General features: G+C 42.8%; 1 protein-coding gene and 1 long non-coding RNA gene across 2 annotated transcripts; one reads left to right on the forward strand and one right to left on the reverse strand.

The window, feature by feature from the left end:
• The first annotated feature begins 579 nt into the window (after positions 1 to 579).
• ppp1r3b (protein phosphatase 1, regulatory subunit 3B) lies at positions 580 to 18,855 on the forward strand. The gene is made up of 2 exons (XM_078395972.1): positions 580 to 765; positions 14,720 to 18,855. Exons 1-2 carry the CDS (start codon positions 752 to 754, stop codon positions 15,615 to 15,617), a joined length of 912 nt encoding a protein of 303 aa, XP_078252098.1. The 5' UTR covers positions 580 to 751; the 3' UTR covers positions 15,618 to 18,855.
• LOC144591937 (uncharacterized) lies at positions 9,745 to 27,003 on the reverse strand. Its single transcript, XR_013547045.1, has 4 exons — positions 26,826 to 27,003; positions 25,888 to 25,990; positions 21,499 to 21,550; positions 9,745 to 9,862 (listed from the first exon to the last, which is right to left on the reverse strand). It is a non-coding gene; the product is annotated as an uncharacterized LOC144591937 (long non-coding RNA).
• Positions 27,004 to 27,384: the final 381 nt, after the last annotated feature.

The raw sequence follows: 27,384 nt of genomic DNA on the forward strand, positions 1-27,384 counted from the left end.
ACATTGTCCTTCGGACAGTAAACTTCAGCCTCGTCTGCCCTGACGTGTAAGCATAAACTACTCCATTATTAGAGGTGCATACCATTTTGTATTGCATTATTTATTCTTCAACATTACCTTAAAGGAAGACAAACACAAAATGCTGGAGTAACTCAGCAGGACAGGCAGCATCTCAGGAGAGAAGGAATGGGTGACGTTTCGGGTCGAGACCCTTCTTCAGAGCAACATGCTCTCTGGAGAAAGGAATAGGTGACTGAAGAAGGGTCTCGACCCCCGAAACGCCACCTATTCCTTTTCTCCAGAGATGCTGCCTGTCCCGCTGAATTACTCCAGCATTTTGTGTCTAACTCCACGGTGTTTGCCTTGACAACGGAAAGGATGCGCTTTAATGCAAGGCTTTTCTCACTGCTGGAGTGTCGGTCTTGCTGAGCTCCTCCAGCACAGCTCGCTGTAACCTGGAGCCCGCACCGCTCACCTACGCCCCCTCTCGGTCACCGTGAACCAGCGCTCGCCTCCCAGTAGCCGTGTCAAGGCGGACGCGGCGCAGCAATTGGCAAGGCGGTCGGTGACGGGAGGGCGGGCAGGAGGGGCTGGACGGACGGAGCCGGTCTGGTCTGTGCAGCGAGTGATCCCGAGCGGGGACGAGGAGGAAGGTGGAGCAGCAGCAGCAGCAGCAGCAGCAGGCACTGGCCGTTGGTACAGCCAGCCCTCTCCACAGGCACAGTGGAGCTGCGAGCTTTCCCCCAGCTCCATGAATTACAGCAGGTCAGTGCGAGAGAGAGAGAGAGAGGGGTGGGTGGGTGGTAAACTCTGGCTGATAGCAGCCGAGCACGGCTAATGCAGGCGGTCAATGCGCTCTCGGGACTTCCTGCTCACTGCGATCACTGTGTCTGTTTTAGGACGTCGGGGACAGATTAGTTATAGGTTAAAATTAGAAGTATTTTAGGTTGATTGCTTTCTAAACTTCCATTATTATTCGTTATTATACATTGCATGATGGATCAGATGAAGCTAACTCCTCGTTGATTGGGTCTGCGGTGGGGATACCTAAAGGAACGACTCCTTCCCGACTGGACGGGTACTTAGTTGAACCCTTCCATAAGGGACGTGGACGAGTTTGATTGATGAGGTTCTCCGTCGCTTGTTTGAGTGGAGCTGAGGGGAAGGGGGACCCGCTAAAGTGGGAAAGAGGTGTTGCTGTCTTGCGTCTTAAATAATAACTTCGCTACACATGTTTATGTAACTGAACCACAAAAGAGCAACAGCTTTAAAAATAATCCGATGTGTATTTAAAAAATGGGATTGCAACCTCGTTGCCCAGTTTAGAGCATGGGGTAAAACGGCAAGATATTTGCATTGATCTTTCTTGCAGTTTTCTGGGTCGGAGTTCTGTATTTCAGTGCTTTTGTTGGCAGCCGGTGTGGCGTTGACTAACTCTTCCCGCAAGTTACGATTGTATCCTCGCTCCATTACCACAAAGGATCTTGACAATCATTATTGAAACAGAACTGCAGACTGAGTTTGGTGTTGAGGGGGAGGGGAGAAGTGTCCAAAGGCGCCTGTTAAAAAAAAAAAACCCTCGTGGTTGTATCTATTATCAGCTAGAGGTCATTTAGATATCGACCTTAGTGGTTTCCAATAATTTGAAACCTCTCAAAACGTCAAGTGATTAAAAACGACGTGGATATCCCTTGTAGTTCTACCGTTTTGAGAGATCCGTGGCTGACCTTGATGTTACTTGATGTTATTTTCACTTAAATTTGATTTCTCTGCCCCTTCATGCGAGTTTACAGTTGCCTAAATTATAAAACCTATTGATGAAAATAAAATAGACTGGGCACAGCTCCTTTGACATCCTGATGGTTGGGCGTGCTCGATGGATTACATTAAATATTCATGATGGGTTGTCACAATTCTTATGTTACAAGAGGAAGAGTTAACAGACATAAGTGAGCGGATAATCCACTTCAGAAATACGGCTTAAATAAATTCTTTGACATAGGGACAAATAATATTTTATATCCACCTGGGAGATCAACGTTGCTTCAAAATGGTGCTGAACTGAAATGTTAGATTGGACCATCCACTCGTTTCTAGAGTTGAGCTCACAGCTTCCTGATTCCATGGAGAGCGACGATTGACCCACAAGCTGGCACCAAATGAATGAACAAAAAGCAAACCGCCGGAGGAACACAGCAGCTCCTGCAGCATCACTGGGGAAGATTTCCAGACGACATTTGGGGTCAAACAGGCGTTTGACTATTTACCTCCACAGATGCTGCCTGTCCCGTTGCGAGACTCCAGCAGTTTGTTTGTTTTTTGCTCAAGAATCTGGCATTTGCAGTTACTAGCGTCACCACCTTAAGAAGGTCTTCTGTTCTGCAGCTGTCAAATTTGCTGCACCTTAAATATTATTTTCATAAATCCCAAATGATCACAAATGTCAATGCCCTAATTCACAGAAGACAGAATTAAAACTTTTTTAAAAATGAGCCCAGGGTGTGTTTTGAAAGGCTATTTGGTAACATTTCTTTAGGAAGTATGCAGTCTCATACTATGTTCACTCCCAAAATGCCTGGTCATGAGTTTGGAGTTTTCTGGAGCCAGCTGGGGAACAAGATGTTGCACAAATCTTCAAGCCTGTGCTTAAGCTGCACAGGACTCTGATAATTGTGCATTGTTATTCAGTATACTGGAGGGAGCAGAGTTCTTAAAGAATTGTAGCTACCTAAGACACTGGCTCAACACGAGCTGTGGAGGGTAATCAATGAGCTTTACTGGTTAAACTTGTACTTCGAGAATGGGTCTTTAGTTTTATTTAAAGACTCAATGTGGTGTCAGGTTGCCACTCCTGGAATGCTGCTTGGTCACTCCTTTATGATCCGAATTAACACAAGCACCAGAAAGAATTTAAAAGTGGGGTTCATGCAGAAAACTAGGGTTTGAGGTTTTTACACCCCATATCCACCTCTTTCTGATTAATGGAAAACATTAGTGACTCAATGCCAAGGCCTTGATTTGGACTGTGAATTTGTCGTTTTTAATTTGTGTGAAAGCATCGAAACAATGTAAAATACAAACATTTAGAGGGGAAAAGAAGTTGGCAGCTATGCCCATTGCCGTGAACCCAGTATGAATAGACGATAGGTCTGACTGGTGTTTGAAGCCTGAATGATATTTGTCTGTATTAATGTGAAAATTAATATTAATATTTTGTTTTATTGTTTAATGTTTGTGTGAGTAGTGCCAAACATGTTTAGCTCTGCATCCATTTAGTTGTGCTTGGAAAAAAAGAAATATTAATAACAATGTCTTTTATTTACGTCATGCCCTTTAGCGTTATCCCAAATGCCTTGTAGGAGCTCACATTGGACCAGAGAAGGGGACACTAGAACAGTTGACACCATCTTGGTTAGAGAGCTCAACTTTAATAAATAACAAAAGAAGGGAGAAGAGGTGGAGAAATTTAGGCAGGTCATTTAACACCAGACAAGAACACAAAATGAACAGGAGGGGTAGTAGGCATCCGGGCCTCTCAAGATTGTTCCACCATACAATATGACTGTGGCTGGTTCATGCTGGTCTCCATTCCTGTTCTATGCCAGATCCCCCAAAGCCTGAATTCTTTCATCTTTCAAAGTTAGATTATTATCACCTTAAATACCTCTAATGATCTTGTCTCCACCAACCAAAGAGGAAAAAATATTCTAAGGGAGGCAAGAGGCAACCGTGGTTGACAAGGGAAGTTAGGGATGGAATAAAACTAAAAGAAAAGATGTATAACATAGCAAAGAGTAGCGTGAAGCCAGAGGATTGGGAAACTTTCAAAGGACAATAGAGGGTAACAAAAAGGCCAATACGGGGTGAAAAGATGAAGTACGAGGGTAAGCTGTCCAAGAATATAAAGAAAGATAGTAAAAGCTTCTTATGGTATGTTAAGAGAAAAAGATTAGTAAAGTCAAATGTGGGCCCCTTGAAACAGGTAAACTTATTATGGGGAACAAGGAAATGACAGCAGAGTTGAACAAGTACTTTGGTTCTGTCTTCACTAAGGAAGACACAAACAATCTCCCAGATGTACTAGAGGACAGAGGATCAAGGGAGACCGAGGAACTGAAATAAATTTGCATTAGGCGAGAAATAGTATTGGGTAGTCTGAAGACTGATAAATCCCCAGGGCCTGATGGTTTGCATCCCAGGGTACTCAAGGGGGTGGTTCTAGAAATCGTGGACACATTGGTGATCATTTTCCAATGTTCTATAGATTTAGGATCCGTTCCTGTGGATTGGAGGGTAGCTAATGTTATCCCACTTTTCAAGAAAGGAGCAAGAGAGAAAACAGGGAATTATAGACCAGTTAGCCTGACATCGGTGGTGGGGAAGATGCTGGAGTCAATTATTAAAGAAGTAATAATGGCGCATTTGGATAGCGGTAAAAGGTCCAAGTCAGCATGGATTTATGAAGGGGAAATCCTGCTTGATGAATCTTCTGGAATTTTTTGAGGATGTAACAAGTAAAATGAATGAAGGAGAGCCAGTGGATGTAGTGTATCTGGACTTTCAGAAAGCCTTTGATAAGGTCCCACACAGGAGATTAGTGGGCAAAATTAGAGCACATGGTATTGGGGGTAGGGTATTGACATGGATAGAGAATTGGTTGGCAGACAGGAAACAAAGAGTAGGAATAAACGGGTCTCTGTCAGAATGGCACAGTGGTGAGTGGAGTGCCGCAAGGCTCGGTGCTGGGGCCTCAACTATTTACAATATATATTAATGATTTGGATGATGGAATTAGAAGTAACACTAGCAAGTTTGCAGATGACGCAAAGCTGGGTGGCAGTGTGAACTGCGAAGAGGATGCTTGGAGGTTGCAGGGTGACTTGGACAGGTTGAGTGAGTGGGCAGATGCATGACAGATGCAGTACAATGTAGATAAATGTGAGGTTATCCACTTTGGCGGCAAAAACAAGAAGGCAGATTATTATCTCAATGGTGTCAGATTAGGAAAAAGGGAAGTGCAATGAGACCTGGGTGTCCTTGTACACCAGTCACTGAAAGTAAACATGCAGGTACAGCAGGCAGTGAAGAAAGCTAATGGCATGTTGGCCTTCATAATGATGGGATTTGAGCAGAGGAGTAAAGAGGTCCGTCTGCAGTTGTACAGGGCCCTGGTGAGACCACATCTGGAGTATTATGTGCAGTTTTGGTCTCCTAGTTTCAGGAGGGCCATCCTTGCTATTGAGGCAGTGCAGGGTAGGTTCACGAGGTTAATCCCCGGAATGCCGGGACTGTCATATGAGGAAAAATTGGAAAGACTGGGCTTGTATTCACTGGAATTTAGAAGGATGCGAGGGGATCTTATAGAGACGTATAAAATTATAAAAGGACTGGACAAGCTAGATGCTGGAAAAATGTTCCCAATGTTGGGGGAGTCCAGAACCAGGGGCCACAGTCTAATAATAAAGGGAAGACCATTTAAAACTGAGATGAGAAAAAACATTTTTTCACCCAGAGAGTTGTGAATATGTGGAATTCTCTGCCACAGAAGTCAGTAGAGACCAATTCGCTGGATTAATTTAAAAGAGTTAGATAGAGCTCTTGGGGCTGGCGGAATCAAGGGGTATGGGGAGAAGGCAGGCACGGGTTACTGATTGTGGATGATTGGCCATGATCACAATGAATGGCGGTGCTGTCTCGAAGGGCCAAATGCACTTCTGCACTCATCCTGCACTTATTTTCCATGTTTCTATCCCGATCTTCCTGCTTCTATAGACAATAGACAATAGGTGCAGGAGGAGGCCATTCGGCCCTTCGAGCCAGCACTGCCATTCAATGTGATCATGGCTGATCATTCTCAATCAGTACCCCGTTCCTGCTTTCTCCACATACCCCCTGACTTCGCTATCCTTAAGAGCTCTATCTAGCTCTCTCTTGAATGCATTCAGAGAATTGGCCTCCATTGCCTTCTGAGGCAGAAAATTCCACAGATTCACAACTCTCTGACTGAAAAAGTTTTTCCTCATCTCAGTTCTAAATGGCCTACCCCTTATTCTTAAACTGTGGCCCCTTGTTCTGGACTCCCCCAACATTGGGAACATGTTTCCTACCTCTAACGTGTCCAACCCCTTAATAATTTATACGTTTCGATAAGATCCCCTCTCATCCTTCTAAATTCCAGTGTATACTTCTAAACTCTAACAGTGGAATAAAAAAGTATACTTCTAAACTCTAACAGTGGAATAAAAATCGACCCAATGACATAGAGCGGTCAGGACTGAGAATAAACGTACTTTGCATTATCGTTCATAACTCCTCAGCATTGGTTTGCAATCAGCAATTTAAGGCGAGGTGCACTCCTGTACTTCAGTAACTGCAAAACCCAGCAGGCAGACCATTTGCAACCTCTGCACACTGCTCGTCATTGAGGCATACATTGACCACGAAACCACAGCTTCACCAAAATCACCCGCTTCACCTTTGTAACATTGCTCTTCCCTGCTACTGCCTCTGCACAGACACTGGTGAAACCTCGTCATTTATCATATCTAGATTTGACTTTTTCCATTGCACTCATCACTAGCCTGCACAAATCAACTCAGATACTGACTGTAATATAAATTGCACTCATCACCTCAGACCAATACCAATTCCTGGTCCTGCAAGGCCTTCATTTTAAAGTGTTCTTATCCTTGCTTATCCTTCCTCCTGTGCACACTCTAACTTCTCCAGCCTTAATTCATGATTTTAATTATTCCACCAATGACTTTGTGTTCCATGCTCTGCATACATCGTTTCAACCCCCTCACATTTTCTCAAATGTTCATTAACCAGTTTACAACTTTTTGCTGATCCTTTCTATGTAAACATTAATACCAATTTAGTTAAGGAGATTCAGGCCCTCCCCAGGTTAGGAACAACCAATACATATGAACAAGTAATTAGGAGATGGTTGGGTTGAATGGGGCTGGATTTCTTTTACAGTCCTGAGAGACTGCAGGCATCTTATGCCGGGTGGAAATGGGGCATTTCCGTGTATTTTCTCTGAGCTGCAACACTCGGGGGCTGGGTAGAGCTGGGAGGCAAGGCAGACTCACTCGTTCAATGATCTGTTCTTCCTGTGCCCACTCACACTCCTGTCATTGCTGATTTGTTCATTTCTGACTTACAAACGGTTTGGGTAACAAACCTTTCTCAAGAACAGAATTCCGTTGTAACCTGGCGACCTCTTCACCAGTGATGAAACAGCACAGGAACAGACCCTTCAGCCTATAATATCTGAGTCAAACACGACCCCAAGACCAACTCTTATTTAACTGCAGAAAATCCAAAACCTCCATTCCCTGCACATCAATTTGCTTAACCAAAAGTCTCTTAACTTTGTTTAACATGGGAAAATGTGATCTCATTTATTTTGGTGAGCAGAACAGAAATGTTAAGCCTGCCTGGCAATGCAGAAAGTTCACAAAAAGCGACTGTGCTTGGGAAGGTAAGTGGCATGAGGTCTTTATTAACTAGGGTGATAGAATATAGAATTAGGAGACTCTCCTGCAATAGTGGGTTTTGGCAAGACTGCACCAGCAGCATTATTAGCAGCTCTTGTCTCCATGTCGAAGAAAGAATATCCTTGGAGATGGTGCAGTGTAGATTCCAGTGTCGATTCCACTGCTGACTCCTAGAATGAGGGGATAATTCTGAGAGGGTAGATTGAAGGGGCAAGAGGTTACACTTTGACATTTAGATGAGAAATGACTTAACTGAATCAGTAAAGGTTGAAATGAATTGACAGGGCTGAGCTGAGAGGCTGTTTTGTCTAAAACTGGGGAAAGGAGGGGTAGGGGATTTTGGTATGTAGCATCTAGATTAAGGGTTGTCTTTTTAGGATTGTTAAGAGGAGAATTTCTTAACTTGTACTGGAATCTATACACTTTCTATCCCGGAGACAGATGAGGAAGAGTTGCAGCAAGAATTCAAGGCTGAGATGAGATGGTTTGTGACATGTTAGGAATGAAGGATGAGAGAATCACGTGGAGGGAAAAATGGTCCCTGTGTGTGGGACCAACTATGAACATTAAATGGTGAAGTAGGTTTAAGAAATAGAAGCAGAAATAAAACCCATCACACGTGTCTTTAATGTTGTAAGTTTTTGCATTCCACAATCTTCTGTGTTACCATGTGCATGTAACTCCTTTGTTTTAGACGCCAAGGGGTTATCCACCCCTCCCCCACAGAGATAATTTCAGAATGAAACCTGATACCATCAGCTGTGCCACAGAGCAAATGGCATGAAGTCTCCATACAACCTTGAGATAAACTCACTAATGACCAGCAAATGAGTGTAAAAAACAATTTATTTCTACAAGTTTGCCAAGTCACCTCAGATTCATAATGCTACTCTTCAAAATTAAGTCCAGAGGAGTGGACTTAAGCTTTTAGTTGTAGTATAGATTAATATACAACTGTTCTTACAATGGGGCTTTATCTTTAATGTTACATCAATGTAATTTCACACATTATTTAATCAAAATGAAATTCAATCCATTTGTTTAATCAAATAGTTTATATACAAAGGAGGAACAGAAACCTTCAGGAATTCACGCACCTTTTGAAGCTTACCATCCCCCAGATAATAAAACAAATAAGGCAACGAGCCTAATTTAAACAAAAACCCATTTAAAACTGTGGTTAACCATGAAACTCTCAAGGTCAGAAAGGGCCAAATACACAAGGCTTCCTTTCTCTTCTCTCTCCAATCCATCTTGTTTCCCTCCCCCAACACTCCAGGAATTAAAAAAATATTTAAACAGCAGATGTCTGCTGCTGCACGGCAAGCAATCTACAGGTAATGACACCAACCCATGAACTGTAGCTTCAGTACATTCTTTTTTTTTCATCACTACAGCCAGTCGGGATATACCTAAAAAGCTTTGCTAAATTGTACAAAAATGTACAGCCGAGTAAACTAATTAACACACTGATCAAAATGTCCTTCACTATCACTTGAAATCCATATTTTGCCTCAATCAGATTCCCAATATCCAATGTTACCTTAGGACTTCCAGTCCCAACTGGTACAAGTGAAAAATCATTAATAATCCAGATTTATAATCCAGGAATGAGAGTGCAAATTCACTATGGCATTGCGATTATTTGAATTTGATATTAAAAAAAGATAGGATAATTTTTTTAAAATAATCAGTTAAAAGCTCTGATCTTCATATTATTCCACTTGATTCATAAAATATACTGAAATATTAGACTGGATTACATTCTCAAATATCTGAGCTCAGATTTGAACTCAAAGCCTTTCAATAGAGAAAGGAATGCAACTGCTGAGCCAGGGAGGACTTTTATTAAAATAAAACTGAAAAACAAATAGAATATTCAGTCCCTGCTCCACGTAGGCAGATTCACGATGTCACCACCCATCACACTCGTGCTCAGTTGCCTTCATCATTTCCCAATTCACCATTTAAAAAAAATCTAATTCCTGTTCATACCAGCAATGTCCATCCCTCCCAACCCTTCCAAATTTGGCAGAAAGTTTCCGCTTTCTTATTTCATTTCCGCCATTCCAATTTCGCCTCACATTTTTCTGCAAAACATTTCAGTAATTGCAATTTGTCAATTCAACCGCTAGGGATTCCGTGTGGATTCCCCCCACCCCGCCCTGGAAGTCTCCCCGAAAATGTGGCACCTGGGCTGGGCAAGGCAGCCAATCTCAACCTCATCAGGACTTCCATGGCCGATCGGTGGGTTGAATTTGCAACATGCGGCTGGGGCTCTGGAACATCAGCCCAGCTGGAGCCAGCACATCTATCCCCATAGCCGACTTCCTTGGCCAGCTGGATAAACCAGCAAAGCTCTGGAATAAAGAGTGCCAGAAAATCAGTGGTGGAACTGTAATGAGTAAATATTAAATTTAAGTGCAAGATTATATAACTATATTAATTAATTAAGATGGGGTTAAAATATAAAACACAGCAGAAAAGCCAATTACTACCTTTTTGGGCTGATTATCAATTAATGTGCAAATTTACTTCAACAAGTACTTCCATATGCTTAGTTGAGTCGCATATATCAACTCTTTCTTCATGACTTAGTCATACATTTTATGACCATTGTTCTATTATTTAATACCAAGAGAACTGGGTTGTGTAAGGAAAAAGCAAAATAGAAAAAACAAAACATTTTTTCTTTGTGTTACAAAAAGTATCTGTTCAATAACCTATGCCTCGATCACCTCGTGGCACCACGGGAGAAGAACGAGGAGGAGATAAGACTTTGCCTTCCATCACAGTGAGGGTATGCCTAGAGCAATCACTGTGATGGCTGTTTGTGTAAAAAATTATATCTGTGTGTCTTGTGCTTTTTAATGTCTACTGCCGGACCCTGATGTGAGAGGACGCTGGCGTTGTGTATTCGCCGCTTTTCCGTCAGGATAGTTTGTCTGTTTGTTTCTATGTTAATTGTTTTTGTAAAGCGCTTTGAGCATGCGATAAGGCGCTATATAAAATAAATGAATTATTATTATTATTATTATCTATAAATAGCAGAATAATGAATGTAGCACAATGAGTATGCGCATTTGGCGTGCATACTTTTTGTTTTGCTGAAAAGTTGCATTATGTGCCATATTATGAATTTTGATGTAAAATTGTGAATTTTGGACATCAAAATTATGAATTTGTAAAATCAAATGTTGGGAGGTCTGACTGTCCCTCCCCCACACTCATTTCCCTTCCAATCTCTGGCACTATGCACATTCTCAGCTTCCTTCACTCCACCAACAGCTGACCAAGCTTATTCTGTGAATTGAATTGAATAAATGTTATTAGCCAGGCTCTTGCACAGTGGACAGCCTTCTTGTTTGCCACTGCTAGATCTTCCAGGCAGCATTGTTCACCAAGAAGAGGGCATCTTAGTAGGTGTGGCATGGATTGTACAGGTCGTTGGTCAGCTGACGATTGTCCAAGGGGAGGGGGGAGGGTTTCCTCTTGTGGAAAAGGGTGGAGATTCACTGGAATTTGTTGCCCGAGAGGTTAGAAACAAACATAGAAAATAGGTGCAGGAGGAGGCCAGTTGGCCCTTCGAGCCAGCACCGCCATTCATTGTGATCATGGCTGATCCATATCCGTTGATTCCGCTAGCCCCTAGAGCTCTATCTAACTCTCTTTTAAATTCATCCAGTGAATTGGCCTCCATTGCCTTCTGTGGCAGAGAATTCCACAAATTCACAACTCTGGGTGAAAAGGTTTTTTCTCATTTGAGTTTTAAATGGCCCCTTTATTCTTAGACTGTGGCCTCTGGTTCTGCACTCTCCCAACATTGGGAACATTTTTCCAGCATCTAGCTTGTCCAGTCCTTTTATAATTTTATATCTTTCTAAATTCCAGTGAATACAAGCCCAGTCTTTCCAATCTTTTCTCGTATGACAGTCCCGCTATCCCAGGGATTAACCTCGTGAACCTACACTGCACTGCCTCAATAGCAAGGATGTCCTTCCTCAAGTTAAGAGACCAAATCTGCACACGATACTCCAGATGTGGTCTCACCATGGCCCTGTACAACTGCAGAAGGATCTCGTTACTCCTATACTCAAATCCTCTTATTATGAAGGCCAACATGCCATTAGCTTTCTTCACTGCCTGCTGTACCTGCATGTTTACTTTTAGTGACTGGTGTACAAGGACACCCAGGTCTCATGGCACTTCCCTTTTTCTTAATCTGACACCATTGAGATATTAATCTGCCTCCTTGTTCTTGCCGCCAAAGTGGATAGCCTCACATTTATCTAAATTATACTGCATCTGCCATGCATCTGCCCACTCACTCAACCTGTCCAAGTCACCCTGCAACCTCCTTTCTTGAAAAGTGGGATAACATTAGCTACCCTCCAATTCACAGGAACTGATCCTGAATATATAGAACATTGGAAAATGATTGCCAATGCGTCCACGATTTCTAGAACCACCTTCTTGAGTACCCTGGGATGCAGACCATCATGCCTTGTGGATTTATCAGTCTTCAGTCCCATCAGTCCACCCAATGCTATTTCTCGCCGAATGCAAATTTCTTTCAGTTCTTGTCTCCCTAGGTCCTCTAGTATATCTGGGAGATTGTTTGTATCTTTCTTAGTGAAGAAAGAAACAAAGCACCTGTTCAACCCTTCTGCCATTTCCTTGTTCCCCATAATAATTTCACCTGTTTCTGCCTGCAAGGGACCCACATTTGTCTTTACTAACCTTTTTCTCTTAACATTCCGAAAGAAGCTTTTACTATCCTTCTTTATATTTTTGGCGAGCTTACCTCTATACTTCATCTTTTCACCCCGTATTGCCATTTTTGATACCTTCTGATGTCGTTTGAAAGTTTCCCAATCCTCTGGCTTCCCACTATTCTTTGCTATGTTATAATAATATATTGTGGCGGTACCCGGGGATTAGGCCACTCCCAGGATCATCCCCCTCGGCACAGGTTGGACAGGGCTGGGGAAGGGACTAGTGCTATGGGGTTTGCCTGAAGGGGCTAGAGAGATAACTCGTGCTTGAGACTGAAGAGAGTGTGGATGTTCTGTTGCTGGATTCAATTACTGTTAATACCTACCTGGCGTCTTGCCTCATTCCTACTGCGTCCAGACCCACTACACTGGTGACCCTCGACATTTCCTCGCAAGTCGCGATGGACCCGAACGTTCCTCAACACGCACTACCCGGCCCTGCCAGTCAGCCGCCTCGAGACCCTGCTGGTCAGCCGCCTCTGGACCCTGCCGGTCAGCTGCCTCTGGACCCTGCCGGACCCCACCCCGTGGACCCTGCCGACCGCGCCATTCTCCACGCCGTGGCGTTGAAGCTGCCTCCCCTTTGGACCGACGACCCTGATTTCTGGTTTGACCAGGCCCTCTCCGAAGTTGAGGGAGAGTGTGCGCATGAGCGGATCGGCGTCCCGTTTGCCACGGCGAGGAGGGGGCCGCGTCTACCATAGCGGATGTCATCATTCGAAGGGGGAAGAACGCTCACCTCAGCCCCTGTGTCCACAAGGAAACGAGCCCCGGTGCGGCGATCCCACGCAAAAACGCGATGAATCTGGCCGGCTGCCGAAGCAATCACTGACGGCCGGCCCCTGTGTAACCCGGGAATGAGCAAGGCTGCCGGCATTCACGGGCTGCAGGTCCCCAGCGACGGTGAAAGTAGCACCAGCCCCCTCTGACAATAAACAATAGGTGCAGGAGTAGGCCATTCGGCCCTTCGAGCCAGCACCACCATTCAATGTGATCATGGCTGATCATTCTCAATCAGTACCCTGTTCCTGCCTTCTCCCTGTACCCCCTGACTCCACTATCCTTAAGAGCTCTATCTAGCTCTCTCTTGAATGCATTCAGAGAATTGGCCTCCACTGCCTTCTGAGGCAGAGTTCCACAGATTTACAACTCTCTGACTGAAAAAGTTTTTCCTCATCTCTGTTCTAAATGGCCTAGACGCCTACTGGCGTCTGTGGAAACGGGCAGCTGTGCGGGCTGATCCGACCACTAGCGACCTCTGGTGGCGTGCGGCAGGCTGCGCGGCAAAGACGCGCTTCCGGCCGGGTGTGCCATGGCAGCTGGGTCCCGCCGCGAAGGACGTCAAGGAGCGGTGGAGACGCAGTCGATCGAGGCACTGACCTGCGGATCGCCGTGGGACATCGGAGAAATGTCCAACGCGTCGAGGGCCGAGGGCCAGCTGACGGGCTATCCAGAGTTCATCGGCGCCTGGTGTCTTTCTTAACTTTTCCTATAATCTCTTTCCCTTTAACTCCATCCTTGTATTTCCAATTTGTCTCCCCCCTGCCCCCCTACTTTGGGAGGGGTAAGTTCACTGAGCCTGATCGTAACCTAGCTTCAGAGTATCCTTAGTTATTTGGAATTTCATCCTGACTTGCATTGAGTACCAAAATAATCAAAGCCGATAAGCTTTTAATGTAAGAAGGAAATGCAGTTGCTGGTTTACACCGAAGATAGAAACAAAATGCTGGCGCATCTCAGTGGGTCAGGTAGTATCTTATGGGATGTTGCCTAACTGACTGAGTTGGTCCACCATTTTGTGTTTATCTTTTCATAAGCTTTCTGCTATTTGGCTCAGTTGCTCAGAAGGTGGAGAATCCTTACATAGCAATGTAGGAATTTAGCAATGCTATTGCAATGCTACTAATTTGGAAAGAACAGAGTCTTACAAACCGTGCAATTAGCGTATTGACTGTTTTGGTTAAAGGTTCAACATTTTCTCTACCACTTGGGTGAAGTTCTTTTTCAAGTTTTTTAGTTGTAATGAGAGAAATGGTCTTAAAATGTTTGCATTTGTTTGGAATTACTTGGACCTCAATCTATCTTTCAATCAGAAAGTGGCATCTCAGACAGTTCTGCACTTCAGTCATTGTAGATTTTTGAGCTAAAGTCTGTGCACAGGACTTTATATCACATAATCTTTCCTCTGTATCTTGGCATTCATTTTCTCTCCTAAATATTAAAAGGGATCTTCTCCCCTGTTACAAATGACATATAACTATAGTTAGTGAAAATTATAGAAATGGATGAGAAGTAAACGAGTTTTCTATTTGTGAAAGATTGCTACACTTCTCTCCCTTTGCTTGGTAAATGGCGAGGAAAAAGTCACCGTTACTTGTGTTTGGTGTGTAACAATGAACTCTTTGTCCCATTTTTAATTGCGTTTTTTTTTGTTTCCTCCAGCATTCTTGAGATCTTATCTCCCACATCCACAATGCCAATTGACATCGCTATGCAACTCTACCTTCCTCCTCCGTTCAAACAACTGAGCTACACACGAAAGAGAGCACTGAAATTAACCCAACCACTGCGGCCATGCATCCACCTTCACCTTGGTGAAGATACGCCAGATAATAAGCACAGAACCAAGGAGCAGAAACACGTTTCCTTTGCTGACAGTAAGGGCTTGCCCTTGACTGCAGTTAAGTTCTTTGATTTGCACAGTTTAGATTTTTCCTTCAATATTGAGGAGTTGATCAGTAGTTTAGCAGACCTAAAGACAGCAGACAAAGACAGCCTGCTCTTAGATTTTGCACAGCCTTCGTCTGATTTCCTGGATTTCAAGAACCGCCTGGAAACTGATTCTGTCTGTCTTGAGAATTGCTTGTTACAGGAGGGTATGATTATGGGGACTATCAAGGTGAAAAATATTGCATTTGAGAAGTCCTTGAAAGTAAGGATAACATTTGACACTTGGAAAACTTTCCAGGACCATGACTGCTGCTATGTGCACGATCTTTACGGTGGGTCCGATAGAGATACTTTTGCATTTGAGATCCACTTGCAGGAATATATTGCCCCACATGAAAGGATAGAGTTTGCCATCTGTTACGAAAGTGGTGGGAAGATCTTTTGGGATAGTAACAAAGGGCAAAACTACAGGTTAATCCGATCGGAGCTGACACACTCTCCGGAGATAGGAAAAACAAGTCAGTCACTGGATGCTTTATTGACTGATTCTGACCAAATGCCAGGGTACGGGATTGAGTATGATCGCTATGGTGGACTGAGATGCTCCTATGGCGTGTTCCCTGAATGGCCTAGCTACACTGGTTATGACAAGATGGGACCTTACTACTGAACAGATTACTTGGGAATGGATGGTTTTAACTTTGTTTTTCAATGTACATCTGCTGGTTTATAGTTGCCTTGAGCATAGTAAAGCAGGTGCAGGTTATAAACAACTATGTGGGCTTTGCCAGCATGTCAGAATCTTGCTCATTTACTAAATCTGATGTGTAAGTATGCAAGCTCATGTTGTGAAGCAGAATACAAGTGCCTTCTAAAGAACACAGAACCAAGCACACCAAGTGCCCAACTTCTGGATTCCGTGCAGCAAGTTTTTATAAAACTTCCTGCAAGTTTTATAATTGTTCTGAGATGATGAACAAGTCGCTGATGAAGCCACTCAATCAGTTCCAAAATGTCTCGGGCTCTCTGACTCTATTCAACTGCGCCAAAGTATTTCATTGTATTTCATCAGCACTTGGAATGAACTTGTAAGTCATGTAATGAAGGCATCATCTCTGAAGCAGTGGGAGGTTGTGCTGGAGGTCACAACAGGCCACATCCAGATGATTTTTCTCAACTATATTCGTCACAAAAAAAAGTTGGTCTGTTTAAAACAGGTACAGGTTTAGTGTTTGAGCGAAGATCCTGTTATCATTGCTGTGATTACGTAGACTTCTATTTTTGTAATTGTAAACCTTTGCAGAGCTGTGTTGATTTTGGTCAACAGACTTGTCCGCAAACCGGTTTGATCAGTTTTAACTCTGGACTGAAAAGGTTGAACACATTCACATTCAGTCGGCAGAAATGGTGTAAACAGATGATTTTATGTTAATTATTACTCACTTTTACATTAGTTTTCGCAAAAGAAACTTGAACTCGACTTTTTTAAAAGTCTTGCACATTATCGCTGAGGAACTTGCATAGAAATGTTTTATTGACTGCTGCTTCTGTGCAATCCTAATTAATGGCTCAAAGTTATTTGAGTTGAGAGTCACCCTCCTCCTCTGGAGTGGAGCATTTACCTGTAAAATGTATTGTGCACCAGTCACTGTTTTTGTGGTCAATTAAGCTACTAGCCAAAACTGAGCCCATAGAACTGTGCCCGTAAAATGGAATAATGGTCAGTGAACAATAGTCATTGACAATGGTCAATGGTCAGTGAATAGGCACTATCAGTTGATTACCTGAAGGGACTGTTGACTAAGGTGCAGCTCCTCAGGATCTGTAGTCCTCCACTTTCACGCCTAAGTAACTAATTCCTATCATGTGTAGCAGATAAGTAAACTTTTCTATTTGAATGGGCATAAGGATCAGCTGAATCACAGGTTAATTTTGGTAAGAGCAGTTTCAGGACAGGCACTCTCCATGACAACCATTCCCATTCACTATCAGTGATGGAGCTGGGAAATTGCTGCCTTTGCCCTGTAATGTTGTCAAAAAGTAAGCTGTCCAAGAGACAGCTTCTCGGGTATTGAGTTGACATTCAGCCTGCAGCAGAATACTGAGCTCTCATCTCCTGCACTTTAATTCTCCATTCCAGTCCCACTCAGACTTCCTCATGTAACCACCCATAATAATCAATGCAGCTCAGTGTAAATGATACAAAAAACTGCAGATGCTGAAAATCTGAAGTTCTGATGTTGGAGTTCTAAAAACATTACACTGTTACTCTCTCCAGAGATACTGCCTGACTTTTCCAACATTTTCTGTTTTTATTGCAACCCAAGTTGAGCTGGAATATCAGCACTTCATTTTCCATGTGGCTTTATTACAGACTCTTATTCACCTCTACTCTACAATGTTTCTACTGTGCCATTTTACAACTAAACTCAACTAATCTTTTGTCTCTCTTATTGCCCTCCCCAGACTTGCAAAACAAATATATATTTTTTTAATCCAGTTTTGACGAAAGATCTTGGATCTGAACCATTGCTTGCTCCACAGTTGTCTCCTGACCTGACTGAGTATTTCCAGCATTTTCTGTTTTGAAAAACGTTTTAATTTCCCCAGCTTCTGCAACCTGTTGAATGTAATATAAATGGAGTACAAATTACTGGTGTCTGTCCATTATGGTTCAAGGGAGTTATGGTCATTGAACACTTTTTAGCCATACAAAGTTTGCCCAATTTCCTCCACTGCCTGCTTACAGCACACAACCCTTTGCTAGGCTAAATAATCATTCAGATTCTGTTTTTATAGCATGGCATTCTAGTAAGTAAGCTGGTGCTTTAGGGAATATCACATCTTTCACACTTTTCTTGCTGAAATTGCAAGATTATTTGCTTTGGCCATGGATTTCAGAAATGAAGGCACAAAGGAGGCCTTTTTTATCTTTCCCAGTGTTAAATCAAAAGATTTTAAAATTATATTAGTTTAGGCAGACGAGGAGGCCTTTCAGCCCATTCCATCTCAAGTGGAGTAATACCATCCATTCCATGCCTTGCTCTTTTCCACACTGCTCAGCTAATCTCTCACAAGTACGTATCTAAATCACTTTTGATTCTGCTTCCTTCAACTCTCCAGATATCTTCATATCCCCAGTGCATCCCTGCCCAAAATGTTAAATGCATTCCCTTGGTTGTGGAACCATTCACTAATGGAAATAGTTTCTCCTGTCTATGTAAAGCAGTCACAATCCTCTACACATATATTTCCCTTCAGACTCTTTTGCTTTTAGAACAACAACCCTAGCTTCTTGAGTCAAATCAAATAGCTGAAATCCCTCACCGTTGCTTTTCCATTGCTTCTATAGGACCTTCATATCCTTGTTAAAGAATGATCAGATTTAAGTGCAATACTTTAGTTTTGGCCTGTTCCACATAATATCCCTGTTTTCTTGTACTGCCTCGATGCATTCTAGATCACATATGCACTTCCACTTGCACAGATGTTTGTCAATATCCTCTGTGCAACACACCCTTCAACTGGAGACCACAATTCTAATTCTCTATCCTCAATGCAGTTTTGGTCTGAGTGGTTTTGTGGATAATCTTGCCTCTGCTCAGTTTGAACTTGCATTAAAGCATAATGGCAGCTGTGGTAGGTAGAGAAGTTTTCTAACTTCTGACTTTGTTTTAGCACATTGGATTGGTCGACCATCTGCCCACCAGAAGAGACTTGCATTCATTATTGAGCCTCTATATTTTCAAAGAAGTTTTGTATACATACAGGAGACATTAAGTCGAGTTGAATCTGACTGACAATCCTGTTGAATTGGTAGAACTGGCCCAGGAGGCAGAGTGCCCTCTGATACCAGTGCAAATATGTACTTTGTGGCTGTTGTACTATTTTTGCCGATCACTGACTTATGAACAATATTGTGTTTATGCTTTATACAATAAAGATTGTCTTCAAGTCAAATTCTTCTTTAATTGCGTTTTTCATGCGGCTCAAAATGGTCTTTTAACCTGACTGAGCACGTTTTATCTGACCTGACTGAGCACGTTTTATCCAGTAATTGTTACCTGACATGTAAAGAGAATTTGGAGGAAGACCAATGACAGAGAGTTAGAAACAAGGCAAAGCTCCTCAACATCCCAGCCCTCCACTGCAGTAATCAAACATGGTCTGATCCAGCACATACCACAGCAAATTTGGGCTGCTTATTTGTACAATAATGCTAACTATTTATTACCTGTTCACTGTTTGATCACATGTCAGTGTCTAGTCTGATCCACAGCCAAGGGTTTTCGATTTGCATATAATTTTTAACATTTGTTAATCTCTTCTATGGGGCACATAGATTGTTCATTAATTGTTCATATTTAACACTATTGAACACTCACTGTTCTGAACTGGCCTCCAAGTGTCTATCATACATGCAACACAGATCAAGACAATCAAGGTCATGTAGTTTTCATATTTAATGCAACAGATGCATTTTTCATGGCCACGAGGGGCGCAGCGGTAGAGTTGCTGCCTTACAGCACCAGAGGCCTGGGTTTGATTCTGACTACAGTCTGAAGAAGGGTCTCGACCCAAAACTTCACCCATTCCCTCTCCTAGATGCTGCCTGACCTGCTGAGTTACTCCATCCAGCATTTTGTGATACCTTCGATTTGTACCAGCATCTGCAGTTATTTTCCTGACTACGGGTGCTGTCCACACGGAGTTTGTACGTTCTCCCCGTGACTTGCTTTGGTTTTCTCCGGATCTCCGATTTCCTCGCACACTCCAAACACATGCAGGCTAATTGGCTTGTTAAAACTGTAAATTGTCCCTAGGGTTTTTAAAAATAGGATGTTGGGATCTCTGGTCAGCGCGAACTCAGTGGGTCCAAGGACCTGTTCCCGCACTGTAAACTGGACTAAACTAAAGCCACAAGTTGTCATTAGCTTGATCATCCTGAAACTATTAAATATCTCACTTTGTCAGTCTCATTAGGTTCTACATTTCTAAATGTCTACATTTTAGCAGGTGCTAAATGTTAAGCAAAACATTTTGGCAGTTTTTGTAAGCAATCACAAACTGAAAACTTGGAAAACCAGTTGATCCACAGAAAGGTGAATTCTTGACCATCAGTCAGTTCAACAATACACAGCTTTCAGAATCAGTCCCCTCCCTAACCTTTTTGTTGCGCTCTTCCTGTCAATTATCTTTTATTAACCAATGGGTAGCAAGATATGAGCTCAAATAATTCAGGACATCAAGGTTGCAAATGATAATTATTTTTGTGTGAAAAATTATGATATAAATCATAGCTATGAATAGCAATACCAGACTTAAAATTTGAGCCTTTAATGACTGAGAAATCTAAGAAACAGGTGGGAATTAACATCTTAGGATCAATTACTGCAAGAAATTATGAAAGCAAGAAATGTAGGTCATTCAGCCCCAGGTGCCTGCTCTACCTTCAGTAAGATCATGGCTCTTCTCTTGCCTCGCATAATTTTCCTGCATTAACCCTGTGCTCAGATTCTCTTAATATCTAAAAAAATCTATTGATCATAAATATACTGAACAACTGATGCCTCCGAGCAAATAAATTCCTCCCCTGTGGTGAATGGGCAAGCCCCTTATTTTAAGAGTGACTCCTGGGTCTAGGCATCTTAGTCAAGCAAAACATCTCCATTCTAACCTGTCAGACCCTTTATGATGAGCACATGGTTCTGAAGGTATTTCATGGAGGCTATTTATGATGTACTCGTTGGCTATTTTTCTGCAGTAAGGTGAGATTACAAATTTTAAGATGGGAAGATGTCAGAGATTTAAATAAGAGTTGAGACATCTGTTGCATTAAATATAAAAACTACGTGACCTTGATTGTCTTGATCTGTGTTGCATGTATGATCGACACTTGGAGGCCATTTCAGAATAGTGTTAAATATGAACAATTAATGGTGAATAACTTGTTTTCATCTGTTTAAAGTGTTTCCTTAATTTACATGGAAGTAATTGTCCTAGACACTGATAAATTCTGTCCCAGGGAGCTTTAAACTATCATTTATTTCACAAATGTTTTCCCTGAAGACAATCTGACTGGATGTTGAGCCCATGCCATGTATCCATGTTATACTGTAGGAAATCCAGTCCTGACCTAGGTAAAATGTGTGCAGAATTGGTTTGACCTATTCAGGAGACAAAGCATGGAAGTGTTTAACCCAATGATGGAGCATACACTCTCCTGCATTGAGACTCATTTCCACATAGTAAATCTTGAGTGTAAATGAGATAAACACCAGACAGCAACTTCTTTGCCCCAAAGGGCTGTGGAGGCTCGGTCACTGGAGGGATTTAAAGTGAAGTAAATATTTGAAAGATTGTGAAAAATAAGGACCATGGCAAACTGCCAGTGGAATTGGGGCTTGGGGCAGATCAGTCATGATCATATTGAAATATGGGGCAGGCCTGAATGACCAGTTAGCCTACCCCTGCTCCTATTATTTTAATACTTCAAAAGTCAAGAGTGTTTTATTGTCATATGTCCCAGACAGAACTTCTTACATTCTTACCGTAAGAAATCCTTACTTGCAGCAGTACACCAGAAAATGTAAGCATAGTACTCTGTAAACAATATAATAAACAAAAAAAAGTTTAGTATACACACACACATGTACGTACATACACACAAAAACAATAATAGTGTGGTTAATCCATCCACAAAGATTTGTCATGCTCATAAGTGGATAAAGATTGCTGGACATCCTAATCTTGATTTCAGGAACTTTGTGCATGAACTTCATCTCCATGGAGGGTTTTTCTATGTCTCCTTATACACTTAATATTCAATCCTTCTGAAAACCAAAGGTTCGCCCAGTGTTAACTGCTTGAAATTCATGTCAGTATTTGTTCAAGCTGTGTCATTTGAAATTTCAAATAATGGTCATGTGTCTGCCACTTGATCTAATGGACATTATGAATCAGAATAAATTCACTTGGTCTGAGGAAGGTAACATTTTTAAGTGCAACAGGCATTCTTTCAATAGATAATAGGTGCAGGAGGAGGCCATTCGGCCCTTCGAGCCAGCACCGCCATTCAATGTGATCATGGCTGATCATTCTCAATCAGTACCCCATTCCTGCCTTCTCCCCATACCCTCTGACGCCGCTATCCTTAAGAGCTCTATCTAGCTCTCTTGAATGCATTCAGAGAATTGGCCTCCACTGCCTTCTGAGGCAGAGAATTTCACAGATTCACAACTCTCTGACTGAAAAAGTTTTTCCTCATCTCAGTTCTAAATGGCCTACCCCTTATTCTTAAACTGTGGCCCCTTGTTCTGGACTCCCCCAACATTGGGAACATGTTTCCTGCCTCTAACGTGTCCAACCCCTTAATAATCTTATACGTTTCGATAAGATCTCCTCTCATCCTTCTAAATTCCAGTGTATACAAGCCTAGTCGCTCCAGTCTTTCAACATATGACAGTCCTGCCATTCCGGGAATTAACCTAGTAAACCTACGCTGCACGCCCTCAATAGCAAGAATATCCTTCCTCAAATTTGGAGACCAAAACTGCACACAGTACTCCAGGTGCGGTCTCACTAGGGCCCTGTACAACTGCAGAAGGACTTCTTTGCTCCTATACTCAACTCCTCTTGTTATGAAGGCCAACATTCCATTGGCTTTCTTCACTGCCTGCTGTACCTGCATGCTTCCTTTCAGTGACTGATGCACTAGGACACCCAGATCTCGTTGTACGTCCTCTTTTCCTAACTTGACACCATTCAGATAATACTCTGCCTTCCTATTCTTACCACCAAAGTGGATAACCTCACACTTATCCACATTAAACTGCATCTGCCATGCATCCGCCCACTCACACAACCTGTCCAAGTCACCCTGCAACCTCATAGCATCTTCACCAAAGTTCACACTACCACCCAGCTTTGTATCATCTGCAAATTTGCTAATGGTACTTTTAATCCCTTCATCCAAGTCATTATTGTATATTGTAAATAGCTGCGGTCCCAGCACCGAGCCTTGCGGTACCCCACTAGTTACTGCCTGCCATTCTGAAAGGGACCCATTTATCCCCACTCTTTGCTTTCTGTCTGTCAACCAATTTTCTATCCATGTCAGTACCCTACCTCCAATACCATGTGCTCTAATTTTGCCCACTAATCTCCTATGTGGAACCTTGTCAAAGGCTTTGAAAGTCAAGGTACACCACATCCAACGGCTCTCCCCTGTCAATTTTCCTAGTTACATTCTCAAAGAATTCCAGAAGATTAGTCAAGCATGATTTCCCCTTCGTAAATCCATGCTGACTCGGATAACTATGTATTGATTCTTCCAGCAAATATAAAGGCCATCCAATTGTGCAGCCTCAGCAGGGTCTTAGAATATGGCATCATGGTAGTTCACAGCAGGGAAGATGACTATCTAGCTCAGCACATCTGAACCAGCACTTTGTTGAAGCAATCCAAATCCAAATCCAAATCCAAATGCCCAGAGCTCCCTCCCCCCCCAATCCCCCACTGCTGGTATTTTTCTTGGATTTAATTATTTCTTCTTTGTGTTAAAAGGCCTAGATGTCTCCATCACAATCAGTCCTAACAGTAAAGTATTCCAGCAACACACTGTGTAAAGCAGTTTCTGTTGACCTCTCCCCTTTCTTGGTAAATCACTCTTATTAATGTTCACTATTCCTCTCCTGATCTAAATTTGGCATTGCTTGTATTTCTTTTCCACAGCCTGACCCAATAGTTATAAAAGTTCTTTGCTCACCGTCTCTAAAGAAAGAATCAATATAATTGTGCTTTTTTAAAGGGACGTTCAGCAGCATTTGAAGATATACACAAAATGCTGGAGTAACTCGGTGGGACAGGCAGCATCTCTAAAGAAGAGTGTTGACCCGAAACGTCACCCATTCCTTTTATGCAGGGATGCTGCCTGTTCCACACATTTCCTTCCTACACATTTCAGCAACGTGTGACTGGATGCATTTGCTATGGCATATTCTAACTTGGAAGGAGAACTGAGAAAAGAAAACCACTGGACACCATAAAGTAAACATACAGTGTGCTTTGTACTTGGTTACTGCGGTGACACACAGCAATGCCAAGTAATTCAAGATCAGTATTTATATTCCACCATTGCCTTCAATTTTTGTTAAACAAAGTTGTCTGTCATCAAGTGTTGATACTTGGCGATTGCCCTCTATCTAATGGTTCAATGGTTCTTTATTATCACATGTACCAAGGTACAGTGAAATTCTTTTTTGCATACTGTTCAGTAAGATTATTGGCATACATAAGTACAATCCCCGGTTAAGTACAGAAGGTACAGAAACAGCCCACTGAGTCTATATGCAAGTCACCAGGTTTTGGCATCATTTTCAGAGTCCCAGCTGTAGCTGGCAATAAATGCCCATTGCAGCCATCACCTATATTCCAGATCGCCAGCAAATCATCATCCCTCTCCTCACCCGGCCACCTTCAACCTTTGTGCCCCAGGGATGCTTCTCACCGACCTTGAAGGAGCGGAAGGTAAGACCCCCGGTTCTTCTTTCTTCCTACCGGCCTTTTTCCTAGTGTCTGCCGCCGTCGCCAACTCCTTCTACCCTCCTCTCTAGTTCCCAGTCCTCGGGAACAAGCAGGTGCTGGGCCTCCTACTCCAGGCCGGTTCCCGGTCTGCGGCGGGCAAAGCAGGCCTGTTGCCAGGGGTCTACCACGTACGGCTCGCTGGGCCCTTCGGCCACACACGGCTCAGACTGTCTTAGTAAATTAGAAAGCTGTCTCTAATCTCCCCACATATTGGCACCTGAGACCAGCCTGTCTTATTCCAGAGTACCAGGTGCTCTATAATTTACAGGCTGCAGAATAAATAATGATATTTAATGAGGTTAATGGGTGTATGGAGTGATTACTTGCAAGCCTCAATCAACAGGGAAATAAAATACAGCAAAGTTAATGCTGCTGCCTCACAGCTCCAGAAGCCAGTATTCAATCCTGAGCTTGGGTACTGCCCCTGCAGAGTTCAATGTTTCCCTGTGGTCATTTGAGTTTCTCTTGGGTACACTGGTTTCCTCGAACATCCCAATGAAATACTGCAATGTTAATTGGCTGCTGTAAATGACCCATTGGTGCAGGTTAATGAAGAAATTAATGAAAGGGCAGCTGACGGATATGTGTGAGAGAGAATGTTGCAGGCTCAGAGAGAAATATGAAAATATGAGAGGGGAGGGAATAATGAGATTGTTTCCTTTGAGCTGGCATGTACCCAATGTAGTACAGTTTAGTTTAGAGATACAGCCCCGAAACAGGCCCTTCGGCGCACCGAGTCCGCACCGACCAGTGATCCCAGTACATTAACACTATCCTACACACATCCCCGGTGTGGGACGAATAAAGGAATATATTATTATTATATTATTAGCGACAATTTACACTTATACCAAGCCAGTTAACCTACAAACTTGTACGTCTTTGGAGCAACTCGTCCTACAAGAGAAAGCAAAAGATCTCGGAGGAAACCCACACGGTCATGGGGAGAACGTACAGACAGCACCCTTCGTCGGGATCGAACTCGGGTCTCTGGCACTGCAAATGCTGTAAGACTGCAACTCTACTGTTGCGCCACCATGCCGTCGCAAGAACAAATATATAAAATTGATTGGAGAGCGATGAGCCCAAGAATGATCCCAGAACAAAATTAAAATCTGATATTTAGTTACTACTGCTCAACCCATCTACAATTCTTCATGTTTAAATATTTGTTGCAAAGCTTGTCTCAGTCATTTTGTAATCCAGAGAAAGCATTTCCATTGATACGGTGTCTTTGATATGTTCTCAGGCAGTCAAAGTGCATTTCACAGCTAGTGGTATGCACTCACTCTTGGAGTCTGTTAATACAGCCAGTTTGTATCCAGCAGAATTCCTGAGATTAACATGCTACTCACCCACGATTTATTGATAGAAATGGACTTGGACGTTGGTGAAACACACACAAAGATTATTCCATTCGGGGCATTCATGCCTTACACTTCTCTAACACCTTCACGCCTGCAGCAAAAAAACATACACAGAAATGTGCACAGTGCATACCCATATAATTATTTTACATTTGCAGCCTCTCATTTAAACTCAAAGCAAGTTGTTGATGAATCTTTTGCTTTCCCTTGTAGGACGAGTTGTCCAGGAATTGTCATCTGGCTCAACAAATGGGAGAGGAGCCTTTTCTGAGCTCTGTCTGGCCAAAGTGGTCTCTGCCGTACGGAAGCCTGCAACTCAGGGAAGATGCACATTGATACAGGGATGTGGTGTGCAGATATGTTGGACATCCTTTTGGATCTCCCTTTATCATAAATTGTGAATAAAATATGATCCTCATCAGCGCCCCTCTTATTGGTGCCCTTCCCTCATGATTACCATTCTTTTTCCTTAATCACTGTTGATTTGTAAGATATCCTAAGTGGTCAGCCCAACCCCGAACCAACAGCTGAGGAGAAAGACCAGCAGTAAAGAATGGGGCTATGTTAATAAGTTTGAAGCTTCCAAGCACAAGCTTGGATCTTGCCACCTCATGGCGTGTAGAGAATGCTTAGGTGGCACGTATCTTATAAGACCGTTGGTGCTTGTTGACCACAGAAAGGCCAGCGACTAGGGAAGATAATGGGTCTGCAACACAGAGAGTGAGGTCGGATGGAGTTCTGCTCAAGAGGATTTAGATGAGAAGTTCAAGGGGGCATCCTAGAAGAAGAAGCTATTGAGGATGCATACAACTGTGCTTTCTGCATTGTCCACCCTGGCCTTCAGGAAAGGCCTTTGTCAATCTACCACAGGGCCTAAAGATGAGTATGCCAAGAAGACATGAGCATAGCAGCAGATGTAAACTCACCCGGTGATGGCTGCACTAGGTGATGGCAGAGATTTCAACCTTCATGGCTGCTGCAGTGGAAGCTGAGGGCAGTGGAGGCAAAGCCCTGCCTGCTGTCTGCCAGGAGCTGTATTCGTTTATGGCATGGACATCAAGGTGAACCCCAGCTTCCACCAACGTCTGCATCGTTGTCTGAATGTTTGTATGCATTGTCACTGGAAATTCAAAAAACGTGGTGTCAGAATCAGGCATCATTGTCTCTCTTGCTGTCTCCTGTGAGTAGTGGAGGACCTTGCTGGCAGTTTATAACTCCCTTTAAATATCACGTTTGGATTTTATGTGCATACAGTTAAAACCACCCTTCCTGAGCATGACCCACATTGTTTTTTAACCTGAAACACATAGCATAATTTAAAAGTTTTAAAACGAGCATTGCACGGTGCTTTGCATCATCTATGCAGCTTGACGTGCTGCTTGCACACGCTGTTGGTGACAATTCTGTGTGCTGAGCTAATTTGCTATTTTTTTCCTTGATGCGTGTGCAGAAAATGAGATTTTTAATCACGTTGTATTTAATTAG

This window comes from Rhinoraja longicauda, chromosome 3, assembly GCF_053455715.1.
Source record: "Rhinoraja longicauda isolate Sanriku21f chromosome 3, sRhiLon1.1, whole genome shotgun sequence".
In the NCBI taxonomy this organism is placed as follows: Eukaryota; Metazoa; Chordata; class Chondrichthyes; order Rajiformes; family Arhynchobatidae; genus Rhinoraja; species Rhinoraja longicauda.